General features: G+C 45.0%; 1 protein-coding gene across 2 annotated transcripts in view; it reads left to right on the top strand.

Moving 5' to 3' along the window:
- Positions 1-1,377: 1,377 nt before the first annotated feature.
- LOC309551832 (uncharacterized protein C6orf118) overlaps positions 1,378-27,010 on the top strand; it is an 81,875-nt gene continuing 56,242 nt past the window's right edge. For both annotated transcript variants that reach the window (XM_082252532.1, XM_082252531.1), the window contains exon 1: positions 1,378-2,049. In XM_082252532.1, coding sequence (XP_082108658.1) covers positions 1,396-2,049 — 654 coding nt within the window. In that variant the 5' untranslated portion in view covers positions 1,378-1,395. The remainder of the gene's footprint in view (positions 2,050-27,010) is intronic.

Genomic DNA, 27,010 nt, shown 5'->3' with positions numbered 1-27,010 from the left:
ATTCTACGAGGAGGTGAGCTGTGAGCTAGATAGGGGGAGACCAGTGGATGTGGTGTACTTGGATTTCGCTAAGGCGTTTGATACAGTTCCCCACAAGCGCTTCATTTATAAAATAAGGTCTGCAGGTATCGACAGCAGGGTTTGCTCTTGGATACGGAATTGGCTTAAATGGCGTGTCCAAAGGGTGGTAATAAACAGCGCATACTCAGACTGGTCTGAGGTTGTAAGCGGGGTGCCCCAGGGCTCAGTCCTGGGACCAACCTTGTTCAATTTATTCATAAACAACATTGAGGTCGGGATCCGTAGTTCAATATCAGTTTTTGCAGATGACACAAAATTGGCCAGGGCAATAACTGCACAGCATGAAGCAGATATCCTACAGAATGACCTGGACAAAATAACGGAGTGGGCAACGACTTGGCAAATGAGGTTTAACGTGGAGAAGTGTAAGGTTTTGCACTTGGGGACTAAAAACATAAAAACACAATACACATTAGGTGGGGAACCCTTGGGGGAATCAAAAATGGAGAAGGATCTGGGAGTCTTGGTTGATGATAGATTAGGCAACAGCATGCAATGTCAAGCGGCAGCTGCCAAAGCCAGCAGAATATTAGCATGCATAAAGAAAGGGATGTATTCCAGAGATAAGATTATAATCCTTCCACTTTATAAAACTCTGGTCCGACCGCATCTGGAGTATTCTGTCCAGTTCTGGTCGCCAGTCCTCAGGAGGGATGTGTTGGAGCTGGAGAGAGTCCAGAGAAGGGCAACTAAACTAATTAGGGGATTGGAGGACCTTGACTATGAAGAGCGTCTACAATCGCTCGATTTATTCTCCCTGGAGAAGAGACGTCTGAGGGGGGACATGATAGCAATTTATAAATATCTTAATGGGGATCCCAGCTTAGAAAAAAAGCTGTTCATTCGAAGGGATTGCATGAGGACTCGAGGGCATACAATGCTATTAGAGGAGAAGCGTTTTAACCTCAGGCAACGTGGGGGGTTCTTTACTGTTAGGGCTACAAGATTGTGGAATTGTCTACCACAAGAGGTGGTTTCTGCGGGTAGTATGGTGGCTTTCAAAAGACTCTTAGACTTACATCTCAAGGATCAGAACATTCACAGGTTGAACTGGATGGACTATTGTCTTTATTCAACCTCACCTACTATGTATATGTAACTATGTAACTATATACCAAGCAGTGGACAGAGATAATATGCCAATGAGATGATACATGCTCTTATTATTTTATTACTTGCTTTGTTTAATTCATCATTTGGCAACTTGTCACATTTGTATTTCTTTGCTTTGTTTCTTAGATGTGATGCAGCATATTTACCTAAATAGATGAGAATACATTTTCTATGACGCTGTGAGCAAACCAACAAAGTAAAATGATGCCTCTCACTAAACTTTTGGATAAAATAGAATGGGCGAACAAAAAGGACTCCTGGGATTATACAGGTGGACATCTAAATCACAACCATCTTTTCAAGCCTCAAGTTTTAGAAGTCAAGACATTCTGGAGAAGTGGACAGAACCAGCAAAAGTTTCAGCATGAGAAACCTAGATATGATATAGCATCAAGTAAATCAGGAGAGAAAGGCAAAAAGATGAATGATTCTTTCACACACTTTACTGTTAAAACAAGTGTAGTCCCAAGTCTCAATACTAAATCAGCAAGTACATCTTCTCCGGTGATCAAAAATTTTGGCCCCACTACTCCCATAAATACTCCTTTTGCTAGTTCTCTTCTGGGAACCCATTCATATGGGACTTGCATGGAAAATCTAGAATATGATGAAGAATCACTGCAGGGTGAAGAGCTTGAAATTCCTGATTTGCCCTTCAATTATGAACTATATAAAACGAAAAAGGATTACAAAGATAAATACCAATTTATTCCCACATTCGTTTCTGGTCTTACTAAATCAGATCAGTTCAAAATGTTTTTACAGTTTGATGAAGAAGTTATCCAGAGACAATACTTGATAAATGATTTCTTTAGTAGTTCAAGGGTTGAATACTGCAAGAAGAAGCTCACAAAGGTACAGTCATTCTAAAATTATAACCGTGTTCAGTTTGAAAGGGTCTATCATAATCACTAAAAGTTTTTTAGCATGCAAAACTTTTGAAAAAAATTTCCATCTAGTAGAGTCAGAGCAAATGTTAAAACCATATATATATACATTTGAGAATGCAATAGCACATGGTAATGCATAACAAACGCAACATAAACACATTTTACCACTTCCTAACTGTATAACCTAAATATACGGTGGCAAAGTAGCACTGCTGCGCTGGATCACGTATTTAGTACATTACCTGACACCTCCGGGTTAGGGCGCACGCCAACGCCGGCCTGCTCCTGCTGTGATTATACATGCCATAAGCTGATCTGAGGTTACTCAATGTCTGCCAGCACCCACCGATCATCCAGCACAGTGGCAGAGTGGTGTAAACAAGGCAGATCACTATTCTGACAGGAGGGAAGGCATGGATCCTGTGTTTCTGCAAAGGATCCATGCCTTCCCCTAATAAAAGCACCTTCCACAGTACACTAAAGCACAGACTAGGAACACAGTTAATCCTTTGATCGCCCCTGATGTTTAATCCCTTCCAAGACAGTATTGGTTATTAATAGAGTGACAGTACATATTTTTAGAATCGATCACTGTATTAGTGTCACTGGTCCCCAAAAAGTGTCAAAAATGTAATTTAGTGTCCAACTGTCCACCGCAAAATGGCACTCCCACTGTAAGTTGCTGATCACCACTGTTACTAGTGAAATAAATAGATAAAATTCCATAGTTTGTAGACGCTATAACCTTTGTGCAAATCAATCAATATTAGCTTATTGGGATTTTTTTTTACCAAAAATACGTAGCAGAATACATATTGGCCTAAATTGATGAATGAATTAGATTTAAAATAAAAAAAAAAAAAAAACTTTATGGGTTGTGTTTTATAGCAGAAAGTAATTTTTTTTTTTTTTTTTTTCACAATTGATGGTCTTTTTTTGTTTATAAATAAAACTAAAAACCACAGAGGTGATCAAATGCCACCAAAATAAATCTCTATTTGTGGGAAAAAAAGGAAAATTTGAATTGGGTTCACATGACCGAACAATTGTCAGTTAAAATAACGCAGTGCTTTATCGTAAATAATGGCCTGGTCAGGAAGGAGGGTAAATCTTCCAGAGGTCAATTGGTTAAAAAATGCAATGCCAGACAGGCATCCACTCTAAATTGTCATTGTGTTTAAAAATTTACCAGTATGTAATGCTTAATTGTAAATGACTAGAATCTATGCGATAAACTGAGGACTGAAAAACATTTTCTCAGCATGGAACATATCACATTTGCAAGTTATTAGGTATACATGTAGTGCATGTAGCCAGTGGCGTAGCGTGGGTTGTCAGCACCCGGGGCAAGGTAAGTCATTTGCGCCCCCTACACAAATCTACTAGACCACTACACTGACACCTACACTGACACCAACACTGACCTAGCTGACCACTACACAGACCTACCTTATTGCTACACTGACCTACCTGATTACTACGCAGACCTACCTGACCACTACACAGACACCTACTCTGACCTATCTTATTCCTACACTAACCTACCTTATTCTTGCACTAACCAACCTGATCACTACACTGACCTACCTAATTTCTGTACTGACCACTACACAGACCTTCCTGATCACTACACAGACCTACCTGACCACTACACAAACCTACCTGACAATTACACTGACCACTACACAGATCTATCTGTTACCTGCACTAACCTACCTGATCACTATATTGACACCTACAGAGACTGGCCAACCTAATTACTATACTGACAATTACACAAAATTAAATGAATGGGCTGCCTACATGCAGAACACAGGTAACAATGTTATAAAGCTAGCCTCATATCCTTCACATTACAATCCTGTCATTACAATAGGGTTCTCATTCCCCTCTGCACATCACATGCCTGTCCTCAGCCCACCTTCATATCCCCCTCCTCCCCTCACATCCTTGTCATCACCCCCCCTTTACATTCCTATCCTTATGCCCCCTTATATCATGCCCCTCCTCCTTCACATTTCTGTCCTAAGCCCCCCTCTGCATTCCTGTCCTTAGCCCCCTTTATATCACCTCCCTTCCGCCTTTACATTCCTATCCTCATCCCCAGTACCCCTTTACATTCCTGTCCTCATCCCTAGTACCCCTTTACATTCCTGTCCTCATCCCCAGTACCCCTTTACATTCCTGTCCTCATCCCCAGTACCCCTTTACATCCCTGTCCTCATCCCCAGTACCCCTTTACATTCCTGTCCTCATCCCTAGTACCCCTTTACATTCCTGTCCACATCCCCAGTACCCCTTTACATTCCTGTCCTCATCCCCAGTACCCCTTTACATTCCTGTCCTCATCCCTAGTACCCCTTTACATTCCTGTCCTCATCCCCAGTACCCCTTTACATTCCTGTCCTCATCCACTACCCCTTTACATTCCTGTCCTCATCCACTACCCCTTTACATTCCTGTCCTCATCCCCAGTACACCTTTACATTCCTGTCCTCATTCCCAGTACCCCTTTACATTCCTGTCCTCATTCCCAGTACCCCTTTACATTCTTGTCCTCATCCCCTACCCCTTTATATTCCTGTCCTCATCCACTACCCCTTTACATTCCTGTCCTCATCCCCTACCCCTTTACATTCCTGTCCTCATCCCCAGTACCCATTTACATTCCTGTCCTCATCCCCACTACCCCTTTACATTCCTGTCCCCCACTACCACTTCACTACCCCTTTACATTCCTCTCCCCCACTACCCCTTTACATTCCTGTCCCCACTACCCCTTCTCTACCCCTTTACATTCCTGCCCCCACTACCCCTTTACATTCCTATCCCCCACTACCCCTTTACTACCACTTTACATTCATGTCCCCCACTACCCTTTTACATTCCTGTCCTCATCCCCAGTACCCCTTCACATTCCTGTCCTCATCCCCATTACCCTTTTACATTCCTGTCCCCCAGTACCCCTTTACATTCCTGTCCTCATCCCCAGTACCCCTTTACATTCCTGTCCTCATCCCTAGTACCCCTTTACATTCCTGTCCTCATCCCCAGTACCCCTTTACATTCCTGTCCTCATCCACTACCCCTTTACATTCCTGTCCTCATCCCCAGTACACCTTTACATTCCTGTCCTCATTCCCAGTACCCCTTTACATTCCTGTCCTCATTCCCAGTACCCCTTTACATTCCTGTCCTCATCCCCTACCCCTTTATATTCCTGTCCTCATCCACTACCCCTTTACATTCCTGTCCTCATCCCCTACCCCTTTACATTCCTGTCCTCATCCCCAGTACCCATTTACATTCCTATCCTCATCCCCACTACCCCTTTACATTCCTGTCCCCCACTACCCCTTCACTACCCCTTTACATTCCTTTCCCCCACTACCCCTTTACACTCCTGTCCCCCACTACCCCTTCTCTACCCCTTTACATTCCTGCCCCCCCACTACCCCTTTACATTCCTGTCCCCCACTACCCCTTTACTACCACTTTACATTCATGTCCCCCACTACCCCTTTACATTCCTGTCCTCATCCCCAGTACCCCTTCACATTCCTGTCCTCATCCCCATTACCCTTTTACATTCCTGTCCCCCAGTACCCCTTTACATTCCTGTCCTCATCCCCAGTACCCCTTTACATTCCTGTCCTCATCCCCAGTACCCCTTTACATTCCTGTCCCCCACTACCCCTTTACATTCATGTCCTCATCCCCAGTACCTCTTTACATTCCTGTCCCCCACTACCCCTTTACATGTCCTCATCTCCAGTACCGCTTTACATTCCTGTTCCTCACTACCCCTTTACATTCCTGTCCCCCACTACCCCTTTACATTCTTGTCCTCATCCCCAGTACCTCTTTACATTCCTGTCCCCCACTACCCCTTTACATTCCTGTCCCTCACTACCCCTTTACATTCCTGTCCCCTAGTACCCCTTTACATTCCTGTCCCCCCAGTACCCCTTTACATTCCTGTCCCCCACTACCCCTTTACATTCCTGTCCTCATCCCCAGTACCTCTTTACATTCCTGTCCCCCAGTACCCCTTTACATTCCTGTCCCTCACTACCCCTTTACATTCCTGTCCCCTAGTACCCCTTTACATTCCTGTCCCAAAACTACCCCTACATTCCTGTCCCCCACTACCCCTACATTCCTGTCCCCCACTACCCCTTTACATTCCTGTCCTCATCCCCAGTACCTCTTTACATTCCTGTCCCCCAGTACCCCTTTACATTCCTGTCCCTCACTACCCCTTTACATTCCTGTCCCTCACTTCCCCTTTACATTCCTGTCCCCTAGTACCCCTTTACATTCCTGTCCCCCCAGTACCCTTTTACATTCCTGTCCCAAAACTACCCCTACATTCCTGTCCCCCACTACCCCTTTACATTCCTGTCCTCAGCTTTACCCTATCTTCAGATTCCTGTTCTCACCCCCCACACCCCTTTACATTCCTGTCCTCATCCCCACTACCCCTTTACATTCCTGTCCCCCACTACCCCTTCTCTACCCCTTTACATTCCTGCCCCCCACTACCCCTTTACATTCCTATCCCCCACTACCCCTTTACTACCACTTTACATTCATGTCCCCCACTACCCCTTTACATTCCTGTCCTCATCCCCAGTACCCCTTCACATTCCTGTCCTCATCCCCATTACCCTTTTACATTCCTGTCCCCCAGTACCCCTTTACATTCCTGTCCTCATCCCCAGTACCCCTTTACATTCCTGTCCTCATCCCTAGTACCCCTTTACATTCCTGTCCTCATCCCCAGTACCCCTTTACATTCCTGTCCTCATCCACTACCCCTTTACATTCCTGTCCTCATCCACTACCCCTTTACATTCCTGTCCTCATCCCCAGTACACCTTTACATTCCTGTCCTCATTCCCAGTACCCCTTTACATTCCTGTCCTCATTCCCAGTACCCCTTTACATTCCTGTCCTCATCCCCTACCCCTTTATATTCCTGTCCTCATCCACTACCCCTTTACATTCCTGTCCTCATCCCCTACCCCTTTACATTCCTGTCCTCATCCCCAGTACCCATTTACATTCCTGTCCTCATCCCCACTACCCCTTTACATTCCTGTCCCCCACTACCCCTTCACTACCCCTTTACATTCCTTTCCCCCACTACCCCTTTACACTCCTGTCCCCCACTACCCCTTCTCTACCCCTTTACATTCCTGCCCCCCACTACCCCTTTACATTCCTGTCCCCCACTACCCCTTTACTACCACTTTACATTCATGTCCCCCACTACCCCTTTACATTCCTGTCCTCATCCCCAGTACCCCTTCACATTCCTGTCCTCATCCCCATTACCCTTTTACATTCCTGTCCCCCAGTACCCCTTTACATTCCTGTCCTCATCCCCAGTACCCCTTTACATTCCTGTCCTCATCCCCAGTACCCCTTTACATTCCTGTCCCCCACTACCCCTTTACATTCATGTCCTCATCCCCAGTACCTCTTTACATTCCTGTCCCCCACTACCCCTTTACATGTCCTCATCTTCAGTACCGCTTTACATTCCTGTTCCTCACTACCCCTTTACATTCCTGTCCCCCACTACCCCTTTACATTCCTGTCCTCCTCCCCAGTACCTCTTTACATTCCTGTCCCCCACTACCCCTTTACATTCCTGTCCCTCACTACCCCTTTACATTCCTGTCCCCTAGTACCCCTTTACATTCCTGTCCCCCCAGTACCCCTTTACATTCCTGTCCCCCACTACCCCTTTACATTCCTGTCCTCATCCCCAGTACCTCTTTACATTCCTGTCCCCCAGTACCCCTTTACATTCCTGTCCCTCACTACCCCTTTACATTCCTGTCCCCTAGTACCCCTTTACATTCCTGTCCCCCCAGTACCCTTTTACATTCCTGTCCCAAAACTACCCCTACATTCCTGTCCCCCACTACCCCTACATTCCTGTCCCCCACTACCCCTTTACATTCCTGTCCTCATCCCCAGTACCTCTTTACATTCCTGTCCCCCAGTACCCCTTTACATTCCTGTCCCTCACTACCCCTTTACATTCCTGTCCCTCACTACCCCTTTACATTCCTGTCCCCTAGTACCCCTTTACATTCCTGTCCCCCCAGTACCCTTTTACATTCCTGTCCCAAAACTACCCCTACATTCCTGTCCCCCACTACCCCTTTACATTCCTGTCCTCAGCTTTACCCTATCTTCAGATTCCTGTTCTCACCCCCCACACCCCTTTACATTCCTGTCCTCATCCCCACTACTCCTTTACATTCCTGTCCCCCACTAACCCTTTACATTCTTGCCCCCCACAACCCCTTCCCTACCCCTTTACATTCCTGTCCCCCACAACCCCTTCACTACCCTTTACATTCCTGTCCCCCACAACCCCTTCACTACCCCTTTACATTCCTGTCCCCCACAATCCCTTTACCTTCCTCTCCTCATCCCCAGTACCCCTTTACATTCCTGTGCTTATCCCCAGTACCCTTTTACGTTCCTGTCTCCCAGTACCCCTTTACATTCCTGTCCCACAGTACCCCTTTACATTCCTGTCCCCCCTACCCCCTTTACATTCCTGTCCCCCCTACCCCTTTACATTCCTGTCCCCCACTACCCCTACATTCCTGTCCTCAGCTTTACCCCATCTTCAGATTCCTGTCCTTAGCCCTCCGCGCTCCCCCCCATCTTCCGATTCCTGTCCTCAGCCCTCCGCCCCCCCCATCTTCAGATTCCTGTCCTCAGCCCTCCGCGCTCCCCCCCATCTTCCGATTCCTGTCCTCAGCCCTCCGCCCCCCCCCCATCTTCAGATTCCTGTCCTCAGCCCCCCATCTTCAGATTCCAGTTCTCACTCCCCTATCATCAGAATTCTATCCTCAGCCCCCCCATCTTCAGATTATTCCTGTTCTCATCCCCCCATCTCCAGATTCCTGTTCTCGGCCCCCCCCCATCTTCAGATTCCTGTCCTCAGCCCCCCCCCATCTTTAGATTCCTATCCTCAGCCCCCCCATCTTCAGATTCCTGTTCTTATCCCTCCCCCCATCTCCAGATTCCTGTTCTCAGCCCTCCCCCCCATCTTCAGATTCCTGTTCTCACCCCCCATCTTCAGATTCCTGTTCTCACACCCCATCTTCAGATTCCTGTCCTCAGCCCTCCCCCCCCCATCTTTAGATTCCTGTCCTCAGCCCTCCCCCCATCTTCAGCTCCCCCTTCACAGCACCATCAGCTTCCTCCACGATACTCACAAAGCAGGCAGCAGCTGGACAGCGCCGCATGGACGGCAGCAAGCATGAAGATGACATCAGAAGCAGGGCAGCTCTGGAAGGAGGGCGGGATCTGCACAACTTTTCCAGGTAACCAGCTTGTGATTGGTTGCTAGCAACCAATCACCTGCGGGTTAACTTGAAGTCCCGCCCTCCATCCGGAGCTGTACTGGCTCTGATATCAGCCTCCTGCCGTCCGCCATTCAGGATGGCTGAGCAGATGGCTGAGTGGGCTCCTAAATGGCAGCGGCGGCCGCAGGATGCGCCCCCCCAGATTTTGCGCCCAGTGCGGCTGGCCCCCCCAGCACCCCCCACGCTACGCCACTGCATGTAGCACAGGGGTGAATCACCAACAAGGCAACGTAGGCAAATGCATAGGGCTGGGACTGGAAGGAGTGAGGAGGTGTAAAATGGGAGGAATGAATTCTAAAGAATACATTTCCTGAGAAAATATTGACGCTACCGCTTTTCACTCTGCAGATACCAGATGCCTGGCTGTCATGCTGAGCCTCAGCATGCATTCCTGGCACACTCCTGCCAGAATGAATGACTTCCATGTGCATTCACTGGACATGTTATTTCTGCTGGCTAATCCGTTCTAAAGCTTGCAACCCGTATGTAGTATGCAGAGACGATGACAGCACCTGGCAAGGAATGTAACCGTTGCAATGTTGAAAGGTGGAGTTTAATTCCTCTTTAAAAACAAAGTGTTTTAACCACTTCTGGACCAGAAGGATTTGCCCCCTTAATGACCAGGCCATATTTTGTGATTGGGCACTGCGTTACTTTAACGGACAATTGTGCGGTCGTGCGACGCTGTACCTATATATAAATTGATGTCCTTTTTTTCTCTACAAATAGAGCTTTCTTTTGGTGGTATTTGATCACCTGTGCGATTCTTATTTTTTGCTCTATAAACAAAAAAAGAGCGACAATTCTGGGGAAAAAAAGCAATATTTTTCACATTCTGCTATATAACATTCCCAAAAAAAATTGTAAAAATTAATTTTTTTTATATTTTTAGGCCAATTTGTTTTCTGCTACATATTTTTGGTAAAAAAAATCGCAATAAGCATATTTTGATTGGTTTGTGCAAAGGTTATCGCGTCTACTAACTATGGGAAAGATTTATGTAATTTTTATTGTTTTTTTTTTTACTAGTAATGGTGGCGATCTGCGATTTTTTGCGGGACTGCGACATTGCGGCGGACAGATCGGACTGACATTTTTGACACTTTTGGGGGGACCAGTGACATTACTACACTAATCAGGGCTAAAAATATGCACTGTTACTGTAATAAAGACACTGGGGAAGGGAAGGGGTTAACAGTGTGGGTGATCAAGGGGTTAAATTTGTACTTTGGGGCGTGTTTCTAACTGTGGGGGGGGGCGTGGTTTGTGGACTGACCATAGAGACCTGTGATCCTATATAGAAGCAGGATCACATGGGCTCTGTGATCATTCCAGGGAGAAGAACGGTCAGCTGTGTTTACAACCGTTCTTCTCTCTCAGCGGGGACTGATCATGGGTATTATGCGGCAATATGAGCCGCCTGAAAAAATATATATACAAAGTATATTCCTCGCGCCAATGGAATTGCAAGGGTATTATGTAGATTAAAATATTATTTAAAAAATATTTTAAAAACTGTTAGCCTAAAAACAATATACTTTGCAGCTGCTGTATAAGTAAAAGGTATTGGATATAAATGGTCTTATAGAAGACCAAATACAGCGCTTGCTAAAACCAGTGGATGCCAGTATCTGTATCACTCTCTATATAGTAAGTGCAATTCCAGTGTAAACTTAACGTCTAATAAAATAATTCAACATATATTCATCAAAAAACATCAAAAAGAAACTTCCTCTAGTGGGTACTTGTGCAAATTACTGCATGGTGAATAAGCATATAAATATAAAAACAGATACAAATATGAGTGAAGAAATATAAAATTACTAAAATGTTTTTGAATATTGTCAGAAAAAAGTCCAAAATATATAAAGTGACTTCAGTGCTCAAAAATAGCGGTGAATGTCCTTAGTGACAATAAATCTTTGAATCCAAAAGTGCAAGTGCTCTGGCGTGGTTTGCCGTGACATCAATTCCTTTGTGAATAGGTAAATTGGATCACTTACCAGATTGAGTGGGCTCTATATGCCATATGGCACTAGAACCATTCTCGCTTGAAAAGCCCCCTGGGCTTAGTAGGTTTCTCCTTTGGGTGGTTCTATGAGCTGCTGATGGCTCCTCTAGGCTCCAGGTTACTCGGTCTTATAAATCAGTCTCCTTCTTTATCTCCTAGCCTGAGAGACAGAAGGTATGGAACAAATCACAAGGGAGCTCCAGGGGGGATTCAACAGCTAGATATTCTGGGAGTGGTACAGATGGTACAGAGGACCACCAGCCGCCATACTACTTCCGGCTGGAATGAAGGTCCCTTCATTTATAAGTGCACATAAAGTGAAAAGTATCTCACGACCACGTAACACATATATGCGTCATCCAAGAAGTGGACTTTAAACCTGAGTGCCCCATATATGAGTTCTGGTGATTGTGCTGGGAGCATGCTCGATTACGTGCTCCCAGCACTGAGACTGACCCGTGGGTGACAGCCCCGAGTCTCTCTGATTTAGACCCCAGGTAACCGGATCCCGATCACAGTTATCATTCAATCCCTATGTTGTTCTTTCACTGTGAACAGGATAAACAACACACTACATTGTATTTGTTGCTCCTCACTAGAGGACATGTCTGCAAAGAAAAAAAAAAGATTACTTAGTTCAGGGCTTTATCTAGTATAAATAATAAATATACTAGTGCGCTCAAGTAAATTGCAATTAAATACAATCCAACAGAAACCACATCTAAAAAAATGTGTGTGAATATAAAACACGTGCAATTCCCACAAAGTGAAACAGTGACATCATAAATAAATATAAAGTGAATAAGTCCGAAAAATAGTGACACAAAGTTCTCCTCTGGAAACTTTCAAATTGTTGACTTTCCTGTTTTCACACAAGTCCAGAATTCCAAAGATCCCAAATAGTGAAAAAGGAAGTGACCACAGCAGTGTAAAGGAGGCTCCTTACCCGCCTTCCAGCGTATCACAGCATATAGATTACGTCAAACATTGGAAGAAGGGTCTATGAGCCAATCTTCACCTCCACACAAAGTGCCACCACGTGAAGTAAATGGATTGGCCTCTTACCAGAGCTTAAATGCACATGGGCTTTACACAATTCTCAGACAGAGACCACAGTGAACCCGCCAGAATGGATGTGTATGAGACTGCCAGTATCCATATCGGATGTCACAGCAGTGAAGCCAGTTGGTTATGCATACGGGGTTTACCAAGCACTTTCTTGGCTTTATTTTGTCCTGGATATCGTACTGTCCAATTCCCTTGAAGCTTATTCCCAACCACCAGGGAATTCCTTGCTTGTCCTTTACTTTCTTGTAATGAACACCATATGTGGGCAAAGCTTCCACTATTTTCATATACCGGACTATTGCCTGTCCTCTGGTGACTCCGTTTCGTTTTTTGAAATGTTCAATCACTCGATCTTCGCAGTAGGTAAGTGAGGGGTGTTCCTGCAGAGTTCTGGTGGGAAGAGCTGGCAAAACCTTCCGATCTTCTGTGCATTTTCATCACTGCTGTAGTCTCCTCTAGCCTCCTGCAGGATGAGTGCAGCCAACTTGAAGACAGTCTCACTGGCCACTTCTATCTGCCCCTGCAAAGACAGAGATGGTCAGCTCCAGTTGAGTGATCCCAACTAGTACATGCCTGTCGACAGGCGCCTTAGGGGCGCCCCTGTCCAAGTCCTCCCCCTCTCCATGTCTAAACATGTATGTGTGATCATACAGGGCGGGGATCTCCCGCTGTGACACTGACCTTGGATCTGAAATGCTCGGTGCCCGCTGAAACAAAACCTGCCTCCTGGACCACCTCCTATGATAAATAGCACACTGATCCAATGCTGGGAAATTTTTTTTACAGTGGCTGCCAAGCAGTTCAAATCCAAGCTCTGTGTCACAGCGGGAGATTTCCGCTCTGTGTGATTCGGGCACTGGTAGGCTGCATTGATGGGCACTGGTAGGCTGCATTGATGGGCACTAATAGGCTGCATTAATGGGCACTGGTAGGCTACATTTATGGGTACTGGTAGGCTGCATTGATGAGCACTGATTGGCTGCACGGATGAGGCTGCATTGATGGGCACTGGTAAGGCTGCATTGATGGGCACTAATAGGCTGCATTGATGGGCAATAATAGGCTGCATTGATGGGCACTGATGAAGTTGCACTGATCAGGCTGCACTGATAGGCACTAATAGGCTGCATTGATGGGCACTGATAGGCTGCATTGATGGGCACTGATGAGGCTACACTGATGAGGTGGTAATGATGAGTACTGATAAGCTGCACTAATATTGCTGCACTGATAGGCTGCACTGATGGCCACATATAAGACTGCACTGATGCATTTTTGATGAAAACCATGGGCAGTAATTGTGATGCATCGCAGAATTGAATCAAATCATTGACAGGATGATCGTAATTGAATTGTGAGACCAGTGAAGATGCGCACCTCTACTTTTTGCTGTTATTAATAAGGGTGAAAGTGAAGAATAATCTCAAATTTTGGGTTGTCACACCAGACCAGAAATAGAGTGCAATTATTCCAGTGGAGACACTAGTTCTGGTAATCTTGGTAACAGCTATGGATTCCCACACTTTGGAGAGATTTCCTGTCACTTCCTGTTGTGGCTATGGATCATTCTTCAGTTGTTTGGTTGAACGTGTCTACCTCAGCTGTGCTGGGAAAAATTCTTACTTTATTTTTGTTCGTCTTTTTATTCTTATTTTTTCATTTAATCTTTCTTCAGTCTAGATACTCTGTACACCATAGATAGTTTTTTTTTTTTTTTTCTTTGGTGACCTCAGTCAAGACTTTAAAAACTTGACATGAGTCTCTACACAGCAACTATCTGGATCAGCATATCCTCAGCAACAGTTTTGGAGGCTATATACTTTACAGACCCTGCTGAACTGGAAGACTGTGAGGCTAGCTTGGCACCTTCAGGCATTGGGCTCTGCATTGTGGTGCTTTCCAGGTCTTCGAGTACTGTGTTAGTTAGCTGCAGAGCACTCCTCAGGTACAGAGCTGTGGAGCTGAGTAAGGCCTGTCAGGCTGAACCACTGGGATCTATCTCACAGTTGGGACCATTGGATGCCATTTTACAAATCCTTCTACCACCATCTTATTTTGGTAACGTTTAAGACTGAGGGATTGCGCACTGACATCATGCATTATGTGGAGTGCTGTGAGTACATGCTCCGCATTCTCCATCCCACAATTCAGCCTAGAGAAAGCACCATCCTGCTGCTGCTTCTGTTCTGAAACACTAAGTGGATCTCTGGCTTTGTTCCACAGCTCATCTAACTTATTCAGTCACCTCTGGCTGTTTAAAATCCACTTCAGCAGCTGCTACCAAGATTTGTGAGTACTTGAGGCCTTGCCTCACATTGGGCCTAGTTGCTGCCCCCAACGTAAAGCTATGTGTCTTAAAGATAATAGTTCTGTGGGCATTTTTCCAGTATCCACAGATGGAACTGACGCCTGTAACCAGGACAGCTATTGTTACAGCAGAATCTTTTTCAGCTCCATTGGCCATGGCCAAGGCCTCTCCAAGTTTGCCAGGGACTTCCTAGCTGTCAGCGTCTGATCTGACCCCCTGTGTAATAGTTCAAAGAGAGCACCAAATGAAAAATCTTTCAGGAGTTCAAACTCTATATTGTTCAATATTATATAAAAACAAAGTTCTGCCCTACAATTTGTGATATATAAAGTGACTTGTGCTAATAATATGTAAAGCAAAGTGAGTACTGTATATCATTAAACCTAAAAGTCCATAGAAGTGAAAACCACAGGTGTTTTAACTTGAATATTGATAGGTGAAACCCTGAAGGTTCATTCAAGAGGTCACCACGGTGTACATATTCCCCACCCACACAGAGGGTTAAATGCGCTTACCAAAATTTCCAGAATGCTATCAGCACAGAGTTAAGCAGGCATCAGGAGAATAAGCTCTCCAAAGTTATAATTTGTGCAGTGGGTTAGCCAATCAGATCCAATCCAGCAGATCAGCCATCATAAAAACAAAAAATATCTCCACAGAGTGTAAAACCATATTGCATTTATATAATAGCATGTATTAAAATGAATGAAACACATCCAATAAGAGAAAACAGACATTTCATCAAATACTCCAAGAAGCTGAGTTGCAAATGTAGCAAGGAACACAATGATAAAGATGAGCCTCAAGCCAATGAGTTTTGTCTAATAAGATATAATCTGGGGTGTGAGCCCCCATCCTCCATTGTGTTTATATAGGAAGAATAATCAAAATGTAATTTTCAAACCTGTGAGTAAACATAAATTGTTGATCTACCTGGAAATGGCTTCCAAGATGGCGTCCGGCATGCGTGCCACGCCTCGATTTGATTACAAGTACTGCGCATGCGCTGCTTCTAACCTCGATCTTAACCACTTAAGCCCCGGAAGATTTTACCCCCTTCCTGACCAGGGTTTTTTTTGTGATTTTTTACTGCGTGACTTTAACGGACAATTGCGCAGTCGTGCGACGCTGTACCTAAATGAATTTCTCGTCCTTTTTTTCCCACAAACAGAGCTTTCTTTTGGTGGTATTTGATCACCTGTGCGATTTTTTGATCATGCGCTATAAACAAAAAAAGAGCGTAATTTTTGCAAAAATAACAATATTTTTCACTTTTTTTTATATGAAATTCCCCCAAAAAATAATGTAATAATCAAAATTTTTTAACATTTTCGGCCCAATTGTTTTATGCTACATATGTTTGGTAAAAAAAATCGCAAAAAGCGTATTTTGATTGGTTTGCGCAAAAGTTATCGCGTTTACTAACAAAGGGAAAATTTGTCATTTTTGGTGTGTTTTTTTTTTTTAATGAGTAATGGCGGCGATCTGCGATTTTTTTTTGCGGTACTGCGACATTGCGGCGGACAGATCGGATTCTTGACTGACATTTTTGACACTTTTGGGGGTACCAGTGACATTACTGCAGTAATCAGTGCTATACATATGCACTGTTACTGCAAAAATGACACTGGCAGGGAAGGGGTTAACTGTATTGGACAGGGAGGGGTTAAGTGTGTCCTAGGGGCGTGATTCTAACTGTAGTGGGACAATGCTATTGGTGTAAAAACAAAGATCAACGGTTCTACATAGTAGAACCGTCTGATCTGCATTTTTACACAGGGAGAATGACAGGCGGCTTGTTTACATAAGCCGCTCTGTCTTTCTCTCGCTGTACCGGCGCTCACCCGCTATTGGCTCTAATAGCAGTGACAGGCGAGTGACGTAGATCTACGTCACTCTGCCTGGCCGGGGCTGACTGCCGCAGTAAATATACTGTGCACAGTCGGCAACCGGTTAAAACAGATCAAAGGGCCGTGCATGCATCATTATGTCTACCGGGAATGTATTGTTAAGAATTTCACATAACACTCACAACCCGGAAATGGTCATCATGCGTTCCAAGCCTCAGTTGAGGAAAGATGACATTGCTTAAGACTGTAGGGAAACATGTTTGTTAACAAGATAAATTACTGTTGGACAGAGTAAAAATTATATATAATATAATTTATAACATAGTATCCTATTCTTGTTACACAAAATAGTGCTGATATTATATGTTTTAAAGGATATCATACTGTATCTTATATAAGTGTAAAAGAAAAATTAAGAAACTAAAAACAATTATAGATCCTCATCTTCATCATAGGAATTGGATGGAATATATTTATTTTCCTCACTCAATATAGATGATATGTCCTAAAAAGGCTCAAAAGGAGACAAAAAAGAAGAAATTATTGTATTAAGAAGCATTAAAAAAGGCATTGATGTCCCATTCCACATTCATTCTGTGTGGGGAGTAGGACTTAAATTCATAAATCCAAAAGGTTTCTAGCCTTGAGACCCCCCCTTACCTTGGAACCTCCCCTCCATGGTGGTACATATTTATCTATGATGTGAAACTAAGAGCCACTAGGATTTTTGTTATTGTATGGCAGGTAGTGTTTAGGGACACTATGATTCGTTCTGCCCTTTTTATAATTTGTGATATGTTTATTCACCCGCACAGAGAATGAATGTGTAGTTCTGCCTACATACTGTTTCCTGCAGGGTCAGGCTAGTAAGTAGACAATACTTTTTGTGGCACATGTAGTGAAATGTTTTATCTGATATTTGCATTTTGTTATCGTAGATTTGAAAGATTCAGTCTTTTTTCTACCGCAAGTGTTGTCGCAATAGATATTTGCTCAGGGGGATTAATTAGTGTATTTAAAGATGTAGTTCTCAACAATTTAGATAAAGGACACCCCAAAATAAAGAACTAGTCTCCCCACCAACCCCCTCCCTCCCGGATAAAGGGGGCGGAATTGTAGTTTTAGACAAGATAGATTATCAAAATGAGATGTACAGAATCTTAGGAGATGGCCAAACATACAAGGCGTTATTTAATAATCCAAATGGAAGTTATAGAATTGAATTCACTAAATTATTGGACAAAAGTTTAAATAATCATATTTTGGATAAAAAAAAAAAGTGCTTACTTGATTCCAGTTGCCCCTAGAATCCTGGTGATGTATTATCTTCCTAAAGTACACAAAAATCCTACACACCCACCAGGACGCACGATAGTAAGTGGCATAGATTCAGTTACTTCCCGCTTCAGGCATTATATTGATTTTTATTTACGGCCATTAGTGAGGGAAAAAACCTTCATATTTAACAGATACCAAAGAGACCATTAAACTCCTCAAAAGAATTGATCTTCAGAGTAATTATTTACTGGCCACAGTGGATGTGGCCACACTATATACATGTATCCCACACCATTTGTGTTTAGAGGCAGTTAGTTACAATTTAGTGGAAGATGGTAATCGTCCTCTATCACAACAGCAGTTTATAATGAAGTTATTACAGTTTGCCACGAAACTGAACTATTTCTGGTTTGAAAGTAAATTTTATCTCCAACAAAAGGGTGTAGCTATGGGGGCTAAGCTTGACCCCAGCTTGGCCAAGATATATAGATAATATCCTGCTCCTTTGGAATGGCGATCAAGAGTCTTTACACAACTTTGTTTCACTTCTTAATGCCAATGATAGGAGTATTTCCATGGCTTATGAGGCAATCAAGGAGAAAATAAATGTTCTCGATTTGGTGATACCAATTATGAACCAGAAGTTTGAGATCAAGACATATTTCAAACCAACAAACCGTAATGGGTTTATACCTGTTGATAGTTGTCATCATAGGTCATGGCTAAGCTCAGTTCCCCGCAGCCACTTCCTCTGACTGTGCTGTAACTATACAAATACTCAGGATTTCCATTAACAACACAAATCCTGAAACAGGTTTTTGGAAGTTACCAAGAATTGTTGGATAGGGAAATACAGAAGGCATCTAATGTTGAAAGGAATTTACTTTTGAGTAATAAACCCCATCAACTGAAAGAAGGGGCATTTAAAAGGTCCTTTTTTACATCCCTTTCAGTCCAACATAAACAAATTAAAGTCATCTTAAATAAACTCTGGGACATTCTAAAAAATGACCGTATACTTGACCCTATTCTACCAGAGAGAGCCAGAGTTGTTTACAAGGGAGCACCCTCAGTTAGGCGTAATATCACTCCTAATGTAATTAATCCCCCTGTGAAAACGAAATATTTTCATAATATGCCTGGTTAATACCCTTGCCGCAAGTATAATGTCTGTTGCCATAACACTTGCGGTAGAAAAAAAGACTAAAACTTTTTAATTTACAGTAACTAAATGCAAATACCGAATGAAACATTTCACTACATGTGCCATGAAAAATATTTTCTACTTACTAACCTGTTCATGCAGGAAACAGTATGTAGGCAGAACTACACGTTCGTTATCGGTGCGGGTGAAGGAACATATCGCAAATATTATAAAGGACCGAACGAATCATAGTGTCCCCAAACACTACCTGTGATACAATAACAAAAATCCTAGCGTCACTGAGTTTAAAATCATAGATAAATATGTACCACCATGGAAGGGAGGGTCCAAGGTAAGGGGGGGTCTCAAGGCTAGAAACCTTTTGGATTTATGAATTGAAGTCCTACTCCCCACACAGAATGAATGTGGGATGGGACATCAACGCCTTTATTAAGGCTACGTTCACATGTGGGCGTAGCGGATTACGGGCAGAATCACCGGGATTCTGACCGCGATCCGGAATCATTGCAAATCGTGGGACGCCTGTCCGATGCCTGTGATTTGCAACGGCACCCCAAATGCTGTATGATGTTGCCACGATTTCCGCCTGCCAAATCGCGGTAACATTGCGCAAACAGAATCGCGGGACGCATGACGCACAAAAGAAGCTCCTGTACCGCGATTCTGTTTGCGCGATGTTACCGCGATTTGGCAGGCGGAAATCGCAGCAACATCGCACAGCATTTGGGGTGCCATTGCAAATTACGGGCATCGCACAGGTGTCCCGTTATTTGCAATGATTCCAGATTGCGTTCAGAATCGTGGTGATTCTGCCCGTGATCCACTGAGCCCACATGTGAACGTAGCCTTATGCTTCTTAAAGCGTGGGAGTGACGTCACCGCGGCTCCGGCCAATCAGATGGCCGGATGCCGCGATCCCAGAAGACGGGTGACTGGACATGTCGCCCGTCATACAGGTGAGCGGGCGGCACGGCGGGGGCTCGTTCTTAGGTAAGTATTTCGTAATGAGCTAGTATGCGATGCATACTCGCTCACTATGGGTTTCTCTTTCAGGTTGCTGCAAAAAAAAAAAAAAAAGTTTCATGGGTTTACAATCTCTTTAATACAATAATTTCTTCTTTTTTTGTCTCTTTTTGGGCCTTTTTAAGATATGATATCTATATTGAGGGATTTAAATATATCCCATCCAATTCCCTATGATGAAGATGAGGATCTATAATTGTTTTTGGTTTCTTAATTTTTCTTTTTTATTTAAGTTTTTAATTCCTTTAACATAGGATACATTACGATATCCTTTTAAACGTATAATATCTGCACTATTTTGTGTACCAAGAATAGGATACAACATTTTAAAAAGTGTTATATATCATTTTTACTCTGTCCAGCAGTAATTTCCCTTGTTTACAAACATGGTTTTGTCCATTGTTGATGAGATTAGCGTTAGGGCTCTTTCACACGGTCCGCCTCCGCAGGCGGATCCGTGTTGCTCAGCGGGGATCGATCCGCGATCCCCGCTGAGCCGGGCGGATGACAGCTCCGTCTCCGCTTGCAGAGCGGAAAGGGAGGTGTCTCAGCACCCGCTGCCCTCTATGGGGGATCGGAGGAGAGCGGACCGCTTGTCCGCTCTCATCAGATCCGCTCCGCTCCGATTACTGAACGGATGGAAAAATAGGGTTTCCATCCGTCCAGATTTCAGCACAGGATCGGATGCGGATGGCAGCGGGTGTCAGCGGAGGTGACCTCCGCTGACACCCGCTGCCCCATAGAGCTGCATGGAGGATCCGATCAGATCCGCCTAAAAAACTGACAGGCGGATCTGATCGGACCGCCCGTGTGAAAGAGCCCTTACAGTATTGAACTCCATTCTAAGGCCTCTTTCACTTGGCTCCGCTGCGGGACTTTTTGGCCTCTTTCACATGGCCGCTCTGGTGTTTGGCTCCGCTGCGGGACTTTTTTTTTTTTCACGGAGCGGATGACATTTGTGTCATCCGCTCCGTATGTCCGCATATCATCCCATCCGCTTGCGGATGATATGCGGACATAATGTAAGTCTATGGGCATAGCGGATGTCACCGCTGACATCCGATTTTCCTTCCTTTCCGTTGAAAAATAGGGTTCTGTTCCGTTCCAAAAAATGGAACAGAACCGAAAGGAAGAAAGTCGGATGTCAGCGGATGGTATTCCGCTGACATCCGCAATGCCATTGACTTACATTATGTCCGTAAATCATCAGCAAAAAAATAGGATGATTTGCAGACATACGGAGCGCCCGTGTGAAAGGGCCCTTAAGGATGGTCATCTTTCCTCAACTGAGGCTTGGAACACATGATGACCATTTCCGGGTTGTGAGTGTCATATGTAATTCTTAACGATACATTCCCGGTAGACGTAATGATGCATGCACAGCCCTTGGATCTGTTTTAAGATCGAGTTAAGAAGCGACGCATGCGCAGTACTTGTAATCAAATCGAGGCGTGGCACGCATGCCGTACGCCATCTTGGAAGCCATTCCCAGGTAGATCAACAATTTATGTTTACTCACAGGATTGATAAATACATTTTGATTTCTCTTCCTATATAAACACAATGGAGGATAGGGGCTCACACTCCATATGATGTCTTAGACGAAATGCGTTTGTCGAGCATTATCTTTATCATTGCGTTCCTTGCTACGTTTGCAACTCAGCTTCTTGGTGTATTTGATGAATTGTCTGTTTTCTCTGATGTGTTTCATTCCTTTTATTAAAAGTTATATGAACGGTTTTACACTGTGTAGAGATTTAAAGAGAAGTTTTTGGCCCTGAACTATGAGAAATCGGATTGGCAGACCCACCGCACAGATTCTTGCTTTGGAGAGCTTAGTCTCCTTATGCCTGCTTGACTCTGTGCTGATAGCATTTGAGTCTACGAATTTTGGTTAGTACGTTTAACCCTCTGTGTGGGTGGCAGATATGTACACCATGGTGACCTCTTGAATGGACCTTCAGTGTTTCAAGTTAAATATTCAATATTCAAGTTAAACCCCTGTGGTTTTCACTTCTATGGACTTATTACGTTTAATGATAAACTCACTTTAGTGACTTTTTACACTTTATATGAGTATGGCATTCTATACGTGTATTGCTTTAAATATTATTAGCACAAGTCACTTTATATCACATATTGTTATGCAATTTTCTTCTTGTATATTATTATACAATGTTGTCAAATTGTGATGTCTGCAGCTGTCCATTGTAATGCACTATAATATTACAATCTATATTGTTCAACATGTTGACTGTCCTTTGCCCTGCTTGTTGTAACCAGCTAAACAATAAAGACTTTAGACTCCTATGGATATTTCATTTAGCACTCCCTATGACCAATTACACCTGGATTTCTCAGCTCAGGTGAATGTCCTCCACTGGGGGAATTCCTGTCTTTTTATTGAGCTACCGAATACAGGCCAATTGGGCTCAAATAATGAATTTATCCACATTTTGATAACTTGTAAAAATCCATGTCCTGCTCGCCTCAACCAATACCTCTTGACCCCCTCTGTGACTGTGACCCAAACTGCATCTGCAGCCCTTGTTGTAATTTATTTTTTAAGTTGCAAACAGTAACTTTATTGAAAATAGTGCGGTGTACAGCAGTAACAGAGTATATAAAAAGAACAGTACATTCAATCACAGTGTCAGCAAATCAGGACAAACAATGAAAAGTACAATAGGAGGAAGGTGAATACATAGGACTAATCAGGTGGGCACACAAGAACATGAGACCATAAGGACTTAACCCTCAGCCCTGTGGGGGAGGGCGGCAGGTAGAACAATGGAGCAGGACATAAGTGTTTCCGGGGGTTGAATGGTGGGCCACCCACACACAATGTTTCCCAAGGTATATCAGCTAGGAGATATGTAAGATTGGCAGCAATGATGGGTGCCTCTACAGCCCCGTGGGGAACTACTGAAGCCACCTGTCCCAGACCTTATTAAACTTTGTGGGACATCCCCTGTTAATATAAATCAGGCGTTTATATGGCAAGGTATTATTTACTTCACGTTTCCAGGCATTGAGGTCAGGTGGTACATTGTGCATCCATTGTCTGGCAATACATTTCCTGACTATAAACAAAGTCTCATGAAGAAAGATTTTAGTAAATTTGTTAAGATCCCCGTCAGGGAAGATCTCCAACAGGCAAGGTTTGGGGTGAAGCGTCAGGGGGGGACCCCATTTCATCATGTAGGAACTGAACTATCTGTCTCCAGTACCCTTGTATCAATGGACATTGCCAAAGGAGGTGGTAAAAAGTCGAGTTAGACCGATTATCGGCAACACCATTATATCGAGGGCCGATTTGCACTTTCCCCGATATATCGGAATTGGCCTTTGGATTACCGATATTTCCGTGAGGTCATCATGTATGTTGTGCTACGCGCCTCCACGCACTGGGCAACTTCTGCGACCTTCTTAGGCCGCCTCCCTCAGCCTCGTCACAGTGTGTTTTACCCACCGCGTTTGGAGTCGGAGCAGTGAGGGATCTTCAGTCACAGACACAGTGCACGTTGTGTAACACAGCCACCGTGGCCACCCACCACCCACAGCTGCCCGGGGCCAGCCAGCCACCCAGTCCCACACATCCACAGGCCTACCAGCCACAGGCCCTGCCTATCTATACCTGCCAGCCACCCACCAGCCCTGGGCCTGTACCTGCCACTGCCAGCCACCCACCACACAGGGTGCCAGCAAGCCAACCACCAAAGGGTGCCAGCCAGCAAAGGGTGCCAGCCAGCCAGCAAAGGGTACTAGCCAACCACCCACCACAGGTTGCCAGACAGCCAGCCATCACAGGGTGCCAGCCAGCCACCCACCCACCAAAGGGTGCCATCCAGCCAGCCATCCACCACAGGGTGCCAGCTAGCCACCCACCACCCACCACAGGGTGCCAACCAGCCAGCCAGCCACCCACCACAGGGTGCCAGCCACCCACCCACCACAGGGTGCCAGCCAGCCACCCACCACCCACCACAGGGTGCCAACCAGCCAGCCAGCCACCCACCACAGGGTGCCAGCCACCCACCCACCACAGGGTGCCAGCCAGCCACCCACCCACCCACAGAAGGGTGCCAGCCAGCCATCCACCAAAGGGTGCCAGCCAGCCACCACAGGGTGCCAGCCAGCCACCCACCAAAGGGTGCCAGCCAGTCAGCCACCCACCACATGGTGCCAGCCAGCCCCCCACCGCCCACCACAGGGTGCCAACCAGCCACCCACCCACCCACCACAGGGTGCCAGCCACCCACCCACCACAGGGTGCCAGCCAGCCACCCACCCACCACAGGGTGCCAGCCAGACACCCACCCACCACAGGGTGCAAGCCAGCCACTCACCCACCAAAGGGTGCCAGCCAGCCACCCACCCACCACAGGGTGCAAGCCAGCCACCCACCCAGCAAAGGGTGCCAGCCAGCCACCTACCACAGGGTGCCAGACAGCCAGCCACCCATCAAAGGGTGCCAGCAGCCAGCCACCCACCACAGGGTGCCAGCAAGCCACCCACCACAGGGTGCCAGCCAGCCACCCACCAAAGGGTGTCAGTCAGCCACCCACCACAGGGTGCCAGCCAGCCACCACAGGGTGCCAGCCAGCCACCCACTAAAGGCTGCCAAACACTCATTACCACAGGGTGCCAGCCAGCCATTTTGTTTAAGCCTACATTAGTAGTGTCTTTTCAAGTTTCAATGGAGATGGATGGAGACAGAAAAATTTAAAGTGTGGTCTTGGAGTATTTCTCTTCTCCATCTCCAGGAAAATCAGCAGCACTGTGCAAGACGTGCAAAAACAATGTAAGCATGGGATCAATAACTGCAAAAACCAAAAATACATCAAATCTTTGGGCCCATCTAAGAGTTCATCATCTTGAATTGTATAATGCAGGACAGAAAAAGAAATGAATCACAAGGTGAAACATCACTATCCCAAGCAACAATAACCGATAGGTTTCAGAAAAAAAAACAGGTGGCTAAAATCACATGGAAGATCCCAAATGATGGACAGAGTAATCAAAGAGATGATGGTCACTGATAACCAGCCATTTACAATGGTGTCTGACTTTGGATTTAAGCGGTTCGTGTCCATGCTTGAGCCAAGGTGCACACTAAAGAGTGACAAATTTTATCGAACTGAAATGCTGCCAAAAGTTCACTAAAAGGTCGTTGACAAAGTAAAGGCTATGTTGACACCAGAGAATGCTGGCAACTCACTCTCATTCATGACTGACTGCTGGTCAGGACAAACAGAATCACTAATGAGTTTTACATGCCACTTCATTGACAGCAGATGGACAAGAAGGCATTTGGTGTTGAATACAAAAGTGATGCAAGGATCCCACACGGGGGAGTACATTCGAGAAATGTTTCTAGGCATGCTAGAAGAATGGGGAATCACCAAAGACTGTCAATCACAATCAGTATGCCAAGGATAAGAGAGCGGGGGCAGGGCGAGCCATGCTCTGTGTCTGAATGGAAAGACAGCAGTGGTTCGGGAACGAGCCTGCTCGGGTGCCCCCAGTGTAAGCTGCTTGCTGTGGGGGCGCTTGGCAGTAGGGAGGGGCCAGGAGCGCTGGCGGAGGGCCCAAGAAGAAGAGGATTGCGGCTGCTCTGTTAAAAAATATTGCACAGAGCAGGTAAGTATGAAATGTTTGTTATTTTTTAAAACAAATCAGGCTTTAATATCACTTTAAGTACTTGCCCATCCCCTTGGGATATTATGCTAGATAGTTTTTTTATCATGATTATTTTATATGAACACCAGCAGGTATGCCCAGCGTCTCCATTCCTGTATCAGAAAAAACAAATTGAAAAGGATTAAGAGAGGTGCATGGAAGCCAGCCAGCCCCCAGTCTGATGTACTCACCCTCCAGTCTGCCACCAACCAAGTAGGCCTGTCTCATGATTTAAATAAAGAACAGGGGTTTAGTTGACACGCATTTGCAAACGCATGTGTAAGCTGCAGGGCCACTACACGGCACCCTGTTTTACCTGAAGTCCTAACACTTTTAATTTGAGTGTCTCCACACTGAGAGCACCTGGCTGCTAATGGATGCATAGGAGGCAGGTGGGAGGGAGCAGCCCAAACCTCCCCTGGTCTAGTATCTCAAAACTTTAATAGTGATGTTCTTGTGATGGTACAAACTTAAAACGACCAGCTGAGAAGCATACACCTCCAACCCCTTGGCGGATACAGTGTAAAACACAGATTGGGACTTTATATGAGGCAACTGGCCTGTATAGCACAGTGCCTCCATCCCTAATTTCATAAAATATTTGGGACTTTACATGAGACAAGCAGGTCATGCTATGGTCTCCATCCCTATATATGAAAAAAACTGGGGTCAAATCAGACTGCATCCACCAAAAAAACGCACGAAAATCGCACGGTGGGACTTTAAATAAAGCACCAGCCTGTAGGCAAGGTGCCTCCATCCCTGGTTACATAAACAATGTGGGCTATGTGGGACTTTAGATGAGACACCAGCAGGTATGTCCAGCGTCTCCATCCCTGTATCAGAAAAAATGAATTGAAAAGGATTAAAAGAGGTGCATGGAAGCCAGCCAGCCCCCAGTCTGATGTACTCACCCTCCAGTCTGCCACCAACCAAGTAGACCTGTTTCATAAATTCAATTTGTTTTTTCTGATACAGGGATGGAGACTATGGGGCCAAAAACACTTGTTATCTGCCAAAAAGGAGCTCGTACTTTTTTGAGCTTCAGTTATTTTGTTTCAGGAGACCGAACGTTTAGATGTGAACAGGGGCCATTGAATGTGATTTTGCTTGTTGAGCATTTTGGAGCTTCAGACCTAAG

This window comes from Pelophylax lessonae (assembly GCF_965119305.1).
Source record: "Pelophylax lessonae genome assembly, chromosome: 3".
NCBI classification, from domain to species: Eukaryota; Metazoa; Chordata; class Amphibia; order Anura; family Ranidae; genus Pelophylax; species Pelophylax lessonae.
Note: the sequence above shows the minus strand (reverse complement) of the source record. Positions and strands in the feature narration are given on the sequence as shown.